At 42.3% G+C, this 15,000-nt stretch overlaps 2 protein-coding genes across 2 annotated transcripts in view; one reads left to right on the top strand and one right to left on the bottom strand.

Annotated features, from left to right (window-relative positions):
• The window catches only part of cyth4b (cytohesin 4b), a 182,941-nt gene that overhangs the window by 69,883 nt on the left and 98,058 nt on the right, over window positions 1–15,000 (bottom strand). The window lies entirely within an intron of this gene.
• Window positions 1–15,000, top strand: part of cacng2b (calcium channel, voltage-dependent, gamma subunit 2b) — a 24,354-nt gene that overhangs the window by 983 nt on the left and 8,371 nt on the right. The window contains exon 1 of the mRNA XM_079628507.1: window positions 1–173. This exon is cut by the window's left edge and continues 983 nt beyond it. Within this exon, the coding sequence (XP_079484633.1) occupies window positions 1–173 (173 nt within the window). The remainder of the gene's footprint in view (window positions 174–15,000) is intronic.

The raw sequence follows: 15,000 nt of genomic DNA, 5'->3' as shown, positions 1-15,000 counted from the left end.
CACGGTGGGCGCCTTCGCCGCCTTCAGTCTGATGACCATCGCCGTGGGAACCGACTACTGGCTGTACTCGCGCGGCGTCTGCAAAACGAAGAGTAGCAACGAGAACGAGACCGGCAAGAAAAACGAGGAGGTGATGACCCACTCGGGCCTGTGGAGGACCTGCTGTCTGGAAGGTAGGAGACCGAAATCCTGCTGTGGTTCTGCATCGGGATCCCAGAGAGCAACACAGTGTCGGTCCGGATCCGGCCCACACCCGGACCGTGTGGAATCCAGATGTACCGGATCCGGACCGACACTATGTTGAAAAACTATCAGAAAAACTATCAAAAATCAAGAACATCTGGCCAAACAGCAGCACAGTGTCGGCCCGGATCCGGTACATCTGGATTCCACACGGCACCGGGTATGGGCCGGATCCGGGCCGGCACTGTGCTGCTGTTTGGCCAGATGTTCTTGCTTTTTGGTGGTTTTTCAACATAGTGTCAGTCCAGATCCGGTCCACATGGATTCCAGATGTGACAATCCAGATGTGAGCCGGATCTGGGCCGACACTATATTGTGTAAAAACACATTCAGCATCCATCAAACGAAACCAAATGCAAGCTCAGAATATCACACAAATTAAATATGCTTAATTATAAGAAATATAGCCGACTTTATGTATTTAATCTCACTTTATTAACCAATTTCTTTGCTGATGATGATACAATTCGACCTCACGAACGAGCAAAAATGACTTTTTTTTCTGTCTGGAAGGAGATCGAAATCCTGCTGTTGTTCTGCATCCGAATCCCAGACAGTGTCGGCCCAGATCCGGCTCACATCCGGCCCACATCCGGCCCACATGACACGAATCCGGGCCGACACTGTTGCTGTCTGGGGAGAAACTCGTTTGTGCAGTTAGGGCTGTAAACGATTAATCGCGATTAATCGAATCCAAAATAAAAGTGTGTGTTTACATAATATATGTGTGTGTACTGTGTATAATTATTTTGTATAAATACACACACATGCATGTATATGTTTAAGAAAAATGTGTTATTTATATATAAAACAGTTCTATTTAAATAATTTATATATATAATACCTATAAATCATATACAAATAGATATGCAGTATATAAATGCAAATATTTCTCATATGCATATGTGTGTATTTATATATGCAAAATAATTATACACAATACACACACATATATTATGTAAACACACACTTTTATTTTGGATTCGATTAATCGCGATTAATCGTCTACAGCCCTAGCTCAAATGTTGGGCAAGTAACGTAATCAGATTACTTTTGTCAAGTAACTAGTAAAGTAACGCATTACTTTTAAATGTACAGAAAAATATCTATTTTTAAATGACTTTGTTCTCCCGTTTATGGATGACGTCCCTCCTGTGGAGAGAGATCGGGAGTGAGTGCCGAGGCGTTGTGTGTGAACATGATGGTTATGAGTCCTGGACTCAGTGTGAGCGTGCGTTCCCTCTTCTCTCCTGCACAGAAACACACTCGCGCTCATCTAACGGAATACAACAGTAATGCAAACTCATGACACGCAAACCTGCAATAATTAGATATGTTCAATTATACAAATATAGCCTACTTTATATATCTCAATTTATGAACCACTATCTTTGCTGATGATGATAACCAATCGAATAAGCAAAACTGACTTTAGATCAGCATCACGTGTGTGTTTGGTTTCTTCTCCTTCATCTCGAACTGAGTCTGGAAGATTCGGGGACAGAATAGAAAATACAATTTGATCTAAAAAGGACTTTTTAATCTCACAATTCTGACTTTTTTTCTCAGAAATGCATGATTATATTTCGCAACTCTGATTTTATATCTCGCAATTGTGAGAAAAAATGCCACAATTATCTTTTAGAATGTCTTATTCTGTGGCGGAAACATTACAGTTCTCTTTTGGTTTGAAAGGGCATTAGTGAGGAAAAGTAACGCAACACATTACTTTCCATAAAAGTAACTATGACACCTAATTAGATACTTTTTTAGGGAGTAACGCAGTATTATAACGCATTACTTTTAAAACTTTCCCCAACACTGACCATAATGAGACAGGACAATAAAAGCATCAAGGTTTTCTCAAAGTTATGAACAAACGTTGTTCCAGTAACATTAATAGAGCGTCCTTTCAGAGTCTGGTCTTTAATAATGTTCTCAAAAACACTATTTATACATCATTCAGAGAACATTCAAAAGTAACGTTACAATATAAAGTATATATTAATAAATATTATAAAGTATAAAGTAATAAATTTGACCCTGGATCACGAAACCAGTCTCGAGTTTTGAGAACATTCAGAAAGAACATTTTTATAAATATATAGAATATATTTTTGTCAGCTGTGTTTACTAGCGCTGTTTTCCAAGTCTTCCGAAGTCACGTGACGTCTTGTGCGAGAGACAGGTTCACGTTTAAGTCGTTATTCACAGCACATCTTCAGAAGGAAGAGAGTGGAGTCCGCTTTATTTCTAGAGTTCAGAGTGTTTAAAAGCAACTTGACAGTAATAAACAGGAAAATAATCAAATCAAATATGAGACAAAATCAGATTCAGCTCTAAAAAGACAATTGAGTTGAGTTCAATAACTGTGTAAAGCTCATCATCACATTATTATGAAATAAGTTCAGTTATAAGCAGACAATAGTGTCGTTATTCAGCTGGAGTTTCATATCGTGTGTTTAGTGAAGCTCTCATTGTCCTGCATAAAGATTCTTTAAAGCGGTGGTGTAATGCCCCTTTACACAAGATGTAAAATAAGTCTCTGATGTCCGCAGAGAGTGTGTGTGTGTGTGTGTGTGTGTGTGTGTGTGTGTGTGTGTGTGTGTGTGTGTGTGTGTGTGTGTGTGTGTGTGTGTGTGTGTGTGTGTGAAGTTTTACCTCAAAATACCCCACAGATATTTTTATAGCATGTTAAAATTGTCACTTTTTAATTGTGAGCAAAAACGAGACGTTGCAAATGCAAATGAGCCGCTTCTCCCGGCACAGGGGGCGGAGCTTCAAGAGCTTGTGTCCTTTTACCACACACACACACACACACACACACACACACACACACACACACACACACACACACACACACACAGATGTAGTGACATGTAGAAGCAACAGGACATTTCTGAATGGTTAGTTGATGAATTTATGTAGATTATGTGTAGATATCTTCTAGTCATTGATTAGCATATTCTGTCATGATAATCTATAAATCGTGTTCAGGGGGCGGGGTTTATGTAAATTCTAGGGTTGGTGATGTCACTAACCCGGGAGGAAGCTCGTGTAGTTCCTACCAGCCGTTTGTTGTAGTTCTTAAAAAGCGATTTCTGTAAAAGCAAATATCTCCCTTTGCTCTGAACTTTGAGCGTTGTAACTTTGCAGATGTTGTTTATGATCAAACACAACATTACACACTAACTACAGTTAGAAAAGTCAAATCATACTTTACCAGCCCTTTAATATTATACCTGTTGTATTGAATGTTCAGTTTGTTCACACTGACAAGCTTCCGGAAGGACTTCCTGTTTGATTTGCAGTGTGATTGACAGCTGTCAGTCAGGCTCTCTGCAGCAGGTTCAGCGTTTGCTGTGTTCAGATGTGAGGCTTCAGCTACTAGTTTAAAATATGAATGAATACTTGTCTTGCACAGAAGGATGTGGAGAACGGTGGCTGTACTATTCAGCAAGTATTAATGTTCTTTGCGAGTGAGAATACTATTGAAGCTTAAAAATAAAAAAGGCGATTTTTTTATCTCACAATTCTGCTTTTTTGTGGCTAGCCTCACTGGACACCGATTGAGACGCGAGTGTGTTGTGCTGGTTTATATCTCAGCCTGATCGATGACTCCAGTGAAGCCTGACTTCAGTTTATTCATTCATTTCTGGTTGAATTTCAGTTTATTGAGTATCAACATGAGTCAGAGATAACGTATTTATGACGGGTTTTGTGAAATCTCTGTGCTTTTCATTTACTGTCTCAGCCTATATTTAGTGATCTCTGTAACAATCGAGATAACTCTTGGGGTAATGTGCCACAGAACTGATCCTCGGTTGAGTAGTTCAGGTTAGCACATGCATGATGTCTTTCTTCAGACAGGGTTCACTTCGTCGTCGGTGTCCTGACATGAACCTGATCATAATAATGAAACAAACCAAACTGCGAAATATTCCCAGCTAACAAAAATATATTATAAGAATGTTTATCTAATGTTCCCTTTAAGTTATGGTTCTCTGAGCAGTCAAAATGTCAATAAAAAAAATGATGTAATTTCCACTGAAACAGGAAGTGAAGGCGGGGCATATCGAATGGCTCCTCCCCCTTTTCAAGCAGCCAATAGCGTTTAGTTCCCCTCACAGACTGACAGCACTATGGAAGTGAATCCAGCGCTGATGATACACTGGATTCAATAGTAGAGCTGTGAATAAACTCTAGACATTTCATTCTTAACCAACGTACAGTTGGAAAAATAAATAAAACTTGAGCAACCGAACACACACTCCAACCAGTGGTGTAAATCTGCTTTAATAAGTGGGTGGGACAGGTGTGTGTGGGGGGAGGACGCTGCTATACAATGCAAATATATATGTACAATATGTGTACAACAGTGTTGGGGAAGTTACTTTTAAAAAGTAGTGTTTGCTCGTTACTCGTTACTTCTTAAAGGATAATTCCGGTATTTAACACCTTGAGTCTATATTGTAGTTTGTTTTGGATGAACAAGAGTGGTGGACAACATTTTTTTGACAATGGTTCCTCTCTCGAGTTTTTGACTATAATAGAATTGGCCATGGACCCATTTAACATTGGAGTCAATGGGCATGTCCGCAAATGTCATTAAAACAGCCAATAATGTTCGTTTACAAAACTGTTAAACTCACCGAGTGGTTAGTGGTGTTCGTTGATGTTCCAGAAACAAAAAGTGTTGCGAAATACAGTTTCTGTCGTGTTTTATTCGTCATTTTGTAAAATCCCATTGAATTCTGTTGAAGGACTGAGTGCTGGTTAATATAAATGCGCTACCGGAAACGGAAAGGGGGCTGTTTACATTTGGGCGATGTCGTCTTTTTGCTCGCTTCCGTTTCTCATAAGGCTAGCGAGCAGAGCAACTGTGCTCCGGGAGAGTAAGCCAAATAAACAAACAAAACCTTGAAAATATTGAAAGACGTGACCACTAACCAGTGCAATATGAAGTTGAACTCGACTGTGACCGTGAGTGTCCCGCGAGACATAAACATCGGTTATCGCCATCAAGTGGTCGGGAGTGTGCTAACGCTTCAGATTCAAATATTGAGCGGAAGTTACACGGTTGTGAAGTGTCTGAAAAAATAGTTCCACTATAGCAAAATAAACAGATTGGAATCATATATTGTTTATAATCATCAACGAACATCACTAATCACTCGGTGAGTTTAACAGTTTTGTAAACGAACATTATTGGCTGTTTTAATGACATTTTCGGACATGCCCATTGAGTCCAATGTTAAATGGGTCCATGGCCAATTCTTTTATAGTCAAAAACTCGAGAGAGGAACCATTGTCAAAAAAATGTTGTCCACCACTCTTGTTCATCCAAAACAAACTACAATATAGACTCAAGGTGTTAAATACCGGAATTATCCTTTAAAAAAGTAATCCGTTACTTAACTTAGTTACTCCCTTCGGAAAGTAACTTTTCACATTACTCGTTACTTTTACGTTACTTTTATTGGCAGAACCCAATATCTGTTCCTAAATGTGTATAGGCCTACATAAAGTTATACTATGAACTCTACTTATTGAAAAACTAGAAGAAGAAAAAAAAAGGAAAAAAAAGAGAGATTTTACAATAGAAAAATAAATATTTCTATTTAAAAAACATTTGAAAAACCTGTATAAAGTGAACACCAAAGAACAATATTAACTATTGAGCGGTGGTGAAAAATGTCACAAAGAACCGGCAAAGTAATGATTATGAATATGTCAAATATAGCAAGGAGACATTTCAATTGTTTATTAATAAACAAGTGTTTTCTGTCGGTGTCGGCTGCAAAGATGAAGTTGACGATGCTGACTCGCGATCTTCGCAGTGAAATGCACATTTCGTACGGATTACATGAGCAGAGAGTCACAGTAGTGGACGCGCAAGAGAGAAATGCACATTTCAGAGAGTACACATTTCAAGCTTTCTACATTTCTCAGGTATTTGAGGCAAAGCTTATACGCTGAGTTTGGGTTCATTTATGAGACGAGCTCCGGTTCACGCGGCGGCGCGGAGCTCCTGAGAAGTCCTGATTATATGTCTGCTATATTTACTTCTTATTTATTAAATCCAGGCAATTGGTTGATGAAACATTGATTAAAATTAAGATACAATTAATACAAAACGAAATTCACTTTAAAGAAAGGCTTTCTACAAAAACAAACTTAATGAAGTGGTCAAAATCATGTCTGCCCACTCCATTTGTCTCCCGATTGCGCATCTTATAATCTTACTCATGCTTTTCACTTTTCATATAATCAACAGATGAAATAAAAAAATAATTATTTTATTTAAACATAAATATGAAACTAAATGGTTTTCTTTGATGACTAGGCTACAACACGTAGGCCTGTTAGACTGCAGTACAGAGAAATGTAATGTCGGAGCGGGATTCGAGTGAACGCTGTACCGGTGAGCATGTGGGGAGAGGTACGGTTTTCGAACAATCATCGAATATTATTTTTGCTTGATATGCTAATCCTTAATATTTGGTGTTTTAAATGCCAACCCTTCTTCATCCGGTGGGTAGTATAACTTTTGGTTTGCGCAGTGACTGCTCTGCTTCCAGCCTGTCACGTAGACCAGCGGTTCCAAACCTCTTTCTGTCTGAGACCCTTTTTCCCAAGAACATATTTTAGGGCCCCTTCACATTTAATGATATTATCGCTCTTGTAAGCTTGCAGCAAGGATGACAAAATATGTTGTTTTCTAACAAACGGTATGTTTACTATAACCAGATATGTTTATGTACAAATAATAGCCTATAATATTGAAAACACAATAACAAAAACATCAGAAGGCCCTTTGTCATTTAAAAACGTAAGCTTAGGAGTAGCCTATAAATTATCCCTATTTGAAATGCAATAACAAAAATATTCACACTGGTGTGTAGGTAAAAAGAAAGAATATAGGATATTACTAAATGACTGCTGTCTGGGGCCTCAATACTTGCATGTTATTTGTGAGGCTTTATTTTTTACGCTTTTGGCGCTATAGCGAGCGATAATAAACTTGCGTTTATTAACAGAATAATGCGTCTTTCGGAAGAACATTGCAGCCGGATCTACTTCTCTCTGTGTACGTCTATGACGAGTCACGCAGGCACTGGGCTACTCGATCCGAACCCGTGTAAAATAGTCCCAATGTAAACACTTATTATAGGAGTACCAGTGGCTCAGGATAAGACAAAAACACGGATTGGAAAATGGATTTATGATGAACTCGCTCATTATATACATTTTGTAAATTTTAAACAGAAAAAAGTTAAGGATTTTTATTTCATTCTCATTGCTCAAAACTTTTCAAAGTATGCCGCGCCCCCCACAGAGCTCGCTGACGCCCCCTTGTGGGCCGCGACCCCCTGCTGGGAACCGATGCCGTAGACCGTGTGGAGCTGTGACTATAGCTAGCGCAGCTGAGGAGACAGTGTTGCTGTCAAATCTGTCCCGGGGAAAATTAACGTCGTGGCGAATTGTAAAAGTAAACGTGTTTGTACTGTGTAACACGTTACACACAACACTGGTGTACAATAACAATTTTCGGGGAAAAATAACATTACAATGTCCAGAAATCAATTTCAATAGTACATTGGGTTTAATTTGCCAATTAAAGGGATAGTTCACTTTGAAATTAAATGTTGGTGTGTTTTATCTTACCTGAAGTGCATCCAAGATGTCGGCGTCTTTGTCTCCGCAGTAGTTTCAATTTTGATATTTTTAGGTCAAACCGTTCTTGTCTGTCAGTCATATAATATAGTATAGTATATAGGCACTGTCTCCAAAAGCATGCAGAGAAAAGTCCAAATTACACAATTCCCCATGGTAAGTGCACATTGATGGCCTAAGACACGAAACAAGCGGTTTGTGTGAGAAAACGAACAGTATTTATATCGTTTTTATCTCTTTTACACAACCACGTCCATCTGATCTGTTTACACCGGATTCCTTCCCCGGAAACTAATCTAACCGCCTTCGATTGGACGTTGCATTTTTAAACTCAGCAGAAACGCGTGTGATTGGCTGTACGGCTCAACGTATGCCTGTGATTGGCCTGAACAATGAAGCGAGTCGTGTGTCAAGATAGAAGGCTTACAAATTGGGAATAAGTGAAAACTCAACACTCCCGGATGAGTTCGCGCGAGCTTAGGCCATCAATGTGCACTTACCATGGGGAATTGTGTAATGTGGACTTTTCTCTGCATGCTTTTGGAGACAGTGCCTATAGACCTGCATTATATGACTGACAGACAAGAACGGCTTGACCTAAAAATATAAAAAATGAAACTACTGCGGAGACAAAGACACCGACATCTTGGTTGCACTTCAGGTAAGATAACACACACCAACATTTCATTCCCTTTAATCACTCAAACCCCTTTATCTAAACCTCTCTGCATAACGCCGGACTCGCGCGTCCTCCATGTCTGTAGTTTTTTAACACTTTTCACTCGTGTTTGTAGTTCTAACTGAATCCTCGTCCAGCACGCGATGGGTTAAGGGCAACATTAGCCGTTAGCGTGTTCATCGATCTGCACTTCGGATTCTGACCGGAAATAGTGGACCATCCGGGTGTCTGTGGAACGCTCATTTTAACATACTACGATTTGGGACGTTCTAATTATTCTTTCGAATAGTATTTAGGACGGACAGTGTGCGAATTGGGACGCAGCCTTTGTCTTTGAACTCCCGGTTCTGCGGCCGCTCTGTCTCCAGTGCAGTGAAGTGGGTTTAGCATTACGTTGAGTATCTGTCGGGCAATGTTCTGGTCAGCTGGAGCTCGAGTGTCCTGAGGGATGTGTGATGTCACAGTCAGCGGTGACCTCTGACCCCTGTGACCTCTGACCCCTGTGACCTCACTGAGCCGCAGATCATCAGTCTGGCGTGGCCAGGGTTTAACGTCTGATTTAAATGTCCGTGTATTCGGTCACGGTGCGTTTGCTGAATAGATGATTCATGGAGTAAAACTCAAAATGTAAAAAAAAACCCAGTTTATTTTAAAGCTATTATTGTGAAACACATCATGCAGAAGTTTATGAATTACACACATCTAAACACACGTACATCTGCATCATATTTCATTCTCTTTTGAATCGTTTAGATTGGCAACTGTGATATCGGTCACGGATATGTTCATCTAACTGGTTATTTATGTTGATTAGTGTACATTAGGATTTATTGTTTTGTTCTGTAGAGTTGCTGGACTCACTTTATGAGTTTATGAGTTTATGAGTTTATGGATTGCAGGGATTTGTTTAGATTGACGAGTTCATATTTGATCTGGATGAACAGGATTGATGTAGAAGTGTTCGGTGTGTAGAAGGACCTGAAGTGATACTTAGACTACTTCTATTAATTAAATGCATTGACGTTTCCATGGATACATGACTGTTTTTAACATTAATAATAATCATAAATGTGTCTTGAGCATCAGATCATCAGATTACACTGATTACTGAAGATCATGTGACACTGAAGACTGGAGTAATGATGCTGAACATTCACAGGAATAAATTACACTTTACTATATATTCATATAGATAACAGATGATTTACATTATAATAATATTTCACAGTTTTACTGTACTTTTAAATTACTGGAAAATATTTAAAACTACTGGAGATTCTGTCAGTTTATACACAAGAGAGAGAATCAGCCAATCAGCATCAAGGAGAACAGGATCTTACCAATTAGAATCACTTCATTATGATGTCACATTAATCCCCCCCCCCCCCCCCCCCCCCCCCCCCTCTCTCTCTCTCTGATCTGAGGTCAGGATGGTTTCATCTCTCCTTGGAGATTTGCAGATCAAGCTTTTAACCTTTGACCCCTCAGTTGCTATGGATACGGGTCAGATGGGGGATCTAGGCAAATATGTCACTTTATTTCTTTGATTAATCTGATAAAAAGGCACATTTATTCCAGTCCAGTTACAGTGACGGCTCACGGATATACTCACATGTAGAACTCTAAACCGAAATTTAATGTCCTAAAAAGCTAACTAAAAAGTTTTTGTGTTCCATTTTGTGTTTTGTCCATAAAATATGTTATTTCATGTGTTATTCAGTGCAGCTGTGAGATCATGTGACAGGCAATTATTTGTATTGGTTATGGATTGTATGGATGAACTGTGTGTCAGCGCCGCCGCCGCTACTGTCAGTGTGGCTGCCGTACATCAGGAGATCTTCTGCTCATGACCCGCTTCTGTTCCACTGAGATCTGTGTCACACACTCCCTCACCAGACCATCCAATCAGTGTGTGTGTGTGTGTGTGTGTGTGTGTGTGTGTGTGTGTGTGTGTGTGTGTGTGTGTGTGTGTGTGTGTGTGTGTGTGATTCCCTTCAGACTCTCATGCAGTTATTACAGTCAATCAAGATTAGACTTTATATCTGGGCTGGCAGAAGAGTGAGACAGGTGATGATGCAGTGAGACAGGTGATGATGCAGAGAGACAGGTGATGATGCAGTGAGACAGGTGATGATGCAGTGAGACAGGTGATGATGGAGTGAGACAGGTGATGATGCAGTGAGACAGGTGATGATGCAGTGAGACAGGTGATGATGCAGTGAGACAGGTGATGATGCAGTGAGACAGGTGATGATGCAGAGAGACAGGTGATGATGCAGTGAGACAGGTGATGATGCAGTGAAACAGGTGATGATGCAGTGAAACAGGTGATGATGCAGTGAGACAGGTGATGATGCAGAGAGACAGGTGATGATGCAGAGAGACAGGTAATGATGCAGGTGATGATGCAGAGAGACAGCTGATGATGCAGAGAGACAGGTGATGATGCAGTGAGACAGGTGATGATGCAGAGAGACAGGTGATGATGCAGTGAGACAGGTGATGATGCAGTGAGACAGGTGATGATGCAGTGAGACAGGTGATGATGCAGGTGATGATGCAGAGAGACAGGTGATGATGCAGTGAGACAGGTGATGATGCAGGTGATGATGCAGAGAGACAGGTGATGATGCAGTGAGACAGGTGATGATGCAGTGAGACAGGCGATGATGATGCAGTGAGACAGGTGATGATGCAGTGAGACAGGCGATGATGCAGTGAGACAGGCGATGATGATGCAGTGAGACAGGTGATGATGCAGTGAGACAGGTGATGATGCAGTGAGACAGGTGATGATGCAGTGAGACAGGTGATGATGCAGTGAGACAGGTGATGATGCAGGTGATGATGCAGAGAGACAGGTGATGATGCAGAGAGACAGGTGATGATGCAGAGAGACAGATGATGATGCAGAGAGACAGGTGATGATGCAGAGAGAGATAGATGATGATGCAGTGAGACAGGTGATGATGCAGTGAGACAGGTGATGATGCAGTGAGACAGATGATGATGCAGGTGATGATGCAGTGAGACAGGTGATGATGCGGTGAGACAGGTGATGATGCAGTGTGACAGATGATGATGCAGTGAGACAGTTGATGATGCAGAGAGACAGGTGATAATGCAGAGAGATATAGATGATGATGCAGTGAAACAGGTGATGATGCAGTGAGACAGGTGATGATGCAGAGAGACAGGTGATGATGCAGAGAGACAGGTAATGATGCAGGTGATGATGCAGAGAGACAGGTGATGATGCAGTGAGACAGGTGATGATGCAGTGAGACAGGTGATGATGCAGTGAGACAGGCGATGATGATGCAGTGAGACAGGTGATGATGCAGTGAGACAGGCGATGATGCAGGTGATGATGCAGAGAGACAGGTGATGATGCAGTGAGACAGGTGATGATGCAGTGAGACAGGTGATGATGCAGTGAGACAGGCGATGATGATGCAGTGAGACAGGTGATGATGCAGTGAGACAGGTGATGATGGAGTGAGACAGGTGATGATGCAGTGAGACAGGTGATGATGCAGTGAGACAGGTGATGATGCAGTGAGACAGGTGATGATGCAGTGAGACAGGTGATGATGCAGAGAGACAGGTGATGATGCAGTGAGACAGGTGATGATGCAGAGAGACAGGTGATGATGCAGTGAGACAGGTGATGATGCAGTGAGACAGGTGATGATGCAGAGAGACAGGTGATGATGCAGTGAGACAGGTGATGATGCAGTGAGACAGGTGATGATGCAGAGAGACAGGTGATGATGCAGAGAGACAGGTGATGATGCAGTGAGACAGGTGATGATGCAGTGAAACAGGTGATGATGCAGTGAGACAGGTGATGATGCAGAGAGACAGGTGATGATGCAGTGAGACAGGTGATGATGCAGAGAGACAGGTGATGATGCAGTGAGACAGGTGATGATGCAGTGAGACAGGTGATGATGCAGTGAGACAGGTGATGATGCAGTGAAACAGGTGATGATGCAGAGAGACAGGTGATGATGCAGTGAGACAGGTGATGATGCAGTGAAACAGGTGATGATGCAGTGAGACAGGTGATGATGCAGTGAAACAGGTGATGATGCAGTGAGACAGGTGATGATGCAGTGAGACAGGTGATGATGCAGTGAGACAGGTGATGATGCAGTGAAACAGGTGATGATGCAGTGAGACAGGTGATGATGCAGTGAGACAGGTGATGATGCAGAGAGACAGGTGATGATGCAGTGAGACAGGTGATGATGCAGTGAGACAGGTGATGATGCAGTGAGACAGGTGATGATGCAGTGAGACAGGTGATGATGCAGTGAAACAGGTGATGATGCAGTGAGACAGGTGATGATGCAGTGAAACAGGTGATGATGCAGTGAGACAGGTGATGATGCAGAGAGACAGGTGATGATGCAGTGAGACAGGTGATGATGCAGAGAGACAGGTGATGATGCAGTGAGACAGGTGATGATGCAGTGAAACAGGTGATGATGCAGTGAGACAGGTGATGATGCAGTGAAACAGGTGATGATGCAGTGAGACAGGTGATGATGCAGAGAGACAGGTGATGATGCAGTGAGACAGGTGATGATGCAGTGAAACAGGTGATGATGCAGTGAAACAGGTGATGATGCAGTGAGACAGGTGATGATGCAGAGAGACAGGTGATGATGCAGAGAGACAGGTAATGATGCAGGTGATGATGCAGAGAGACAGCTGATGATGCAGAGAGACAGGTGATGATGCAGTGAGACAGGTGATGATGCAGAGAGACAGGTGATGATGCAGTGAGACAGGTGATGATGCAGTGAGACAGGTGATGATGCAGTGAGACAGGTGATGATGCAGGTGATGATGCAGAGAGACAGGTGATGATGCAGTGAGACAGGTGATGATGCAGGTGATGATGCAGAGAGACAGGTGATGATGCAGTGAGACAGGTGATGATGCAGTGAGACAGGCGATGATGATGCAGTGAGACAGGTGATGATGCAGTGAGACAGGCGATGATGCAGTGAGACAGGCGATGATGATGCAGTGAGACAGGTGATGATGCAGTGAGACAGGTGATGATGCAGTGAGACAGGTGATGATGCAGTGAGACAGGTGATGATGCAGTGAGACAGGTGATGATGCAGTGAGACAGGTGATGATGCAGGTGATGATGCAGAGAGACAGGTGATGATGCAGAGAGACAGGTGATGATGCAGAGAGACAGATGATGATGCAGAGAGACAGGTGATGATGCAGAGAGAGATAGATGATGATGCAGTGAGACAGGTGATGATGCAGTGAGACAGGTGATGATGCAGTGAGACAGATGATGATGCAGGTGATGATGCAGTGAGACAGGTGATGATGCGGTGAGACAGGTGATGATGCAGTGTGACAGATGATGATGCAGTGAGACAGTTGATGATGCAGAGAGACAGGTGATAATGCAGAGAGATATAGATGATGATGCAGTGAAACAGGTGATGATGCAGTGAGACAGGTGATGATGCAGAGAGACAGGTGATGATGCAGAGAGACAGGTAATGATGCAGGTGATGATGCAGAGAGACAGGTGATGATGCAGTGAGACAGGTGATGATGCAGTGAGACAGGTGATGATGCAGTGAGACAGGCGATGATGATGCAGTGAGACAGGTGATGATGCAGTGAGACAGGCGATGATGCAGGTGATGATGCAGAGAGACAGGTGATGATGCAGTGAGACAGGTGATGATGCAGTGAGACAGGTGATGATGCAGTGAGACAGGCGATGATGATGCAGTGAGACAGGTGATGATGCAGTGAGACAGGCGATGATGCAGTGAGACAGGCGATGATGCAGTGAGACAGGCGATGATGATGCAGTGAGACAGGCGATGATGCAGTGAGACAGGTGATGATGCAGTGAGACAGGTGATGATGCAGTGAGACAGGTGATGATGCAGTGAGACAGGTGATGATGCAGGTGATGATGCAGAGAGACAGGTGATGATGCAGAGAGACAGGTGATGATGCAGAGAGACAGGTGATGATGCAGAGAGACAGATGATGATGCAGAGAGACAGGTGATGATGCAGAGAGAGATAGATGATGATGCAGTGAGACAGGTGATGATGCAGTGAGACAGGTGATGATGCAGTGAGACAGATGATGATGCAGGTGATGATGCAGTGAGACAGGTGATGATGCGGTGAGACAGGTGATGATGCAGTGTGACAGATGATGATGCAGTGAGACAGTTGATGATGCAGAGAGACAGGTGATAATGCAGAGAGAGATAGATGATGATGCAGTGAGACAGGTGATGATGCAGAGAGACAGATGATGATGCAGAGAGACAGGTGATGATGCAGAGAGAGATAGATGATGATGCAGTGAGACAGGTGATGATGCAGTGAGACAGG

The sequence above is a fragment of the Phoxinus phoxinus genome, assembly GCF_949152265.1.
Source record: "Phoxinus phoxinus genome assembly, chromosome: 11".
In the NCBI taxonomy this organism is placed as follows: domain Eukaryota; kingdom Metazoa; phylum Chordata; class Actinopteri; order Cypriniformes; family Leuciscidae; genus Phoxinus; species Phoxinus phoxinus.
Note: the sequence above shows the minus strand (reverse complement) of the source record. Positions and strands in the feature narration are given on the sequence as shown.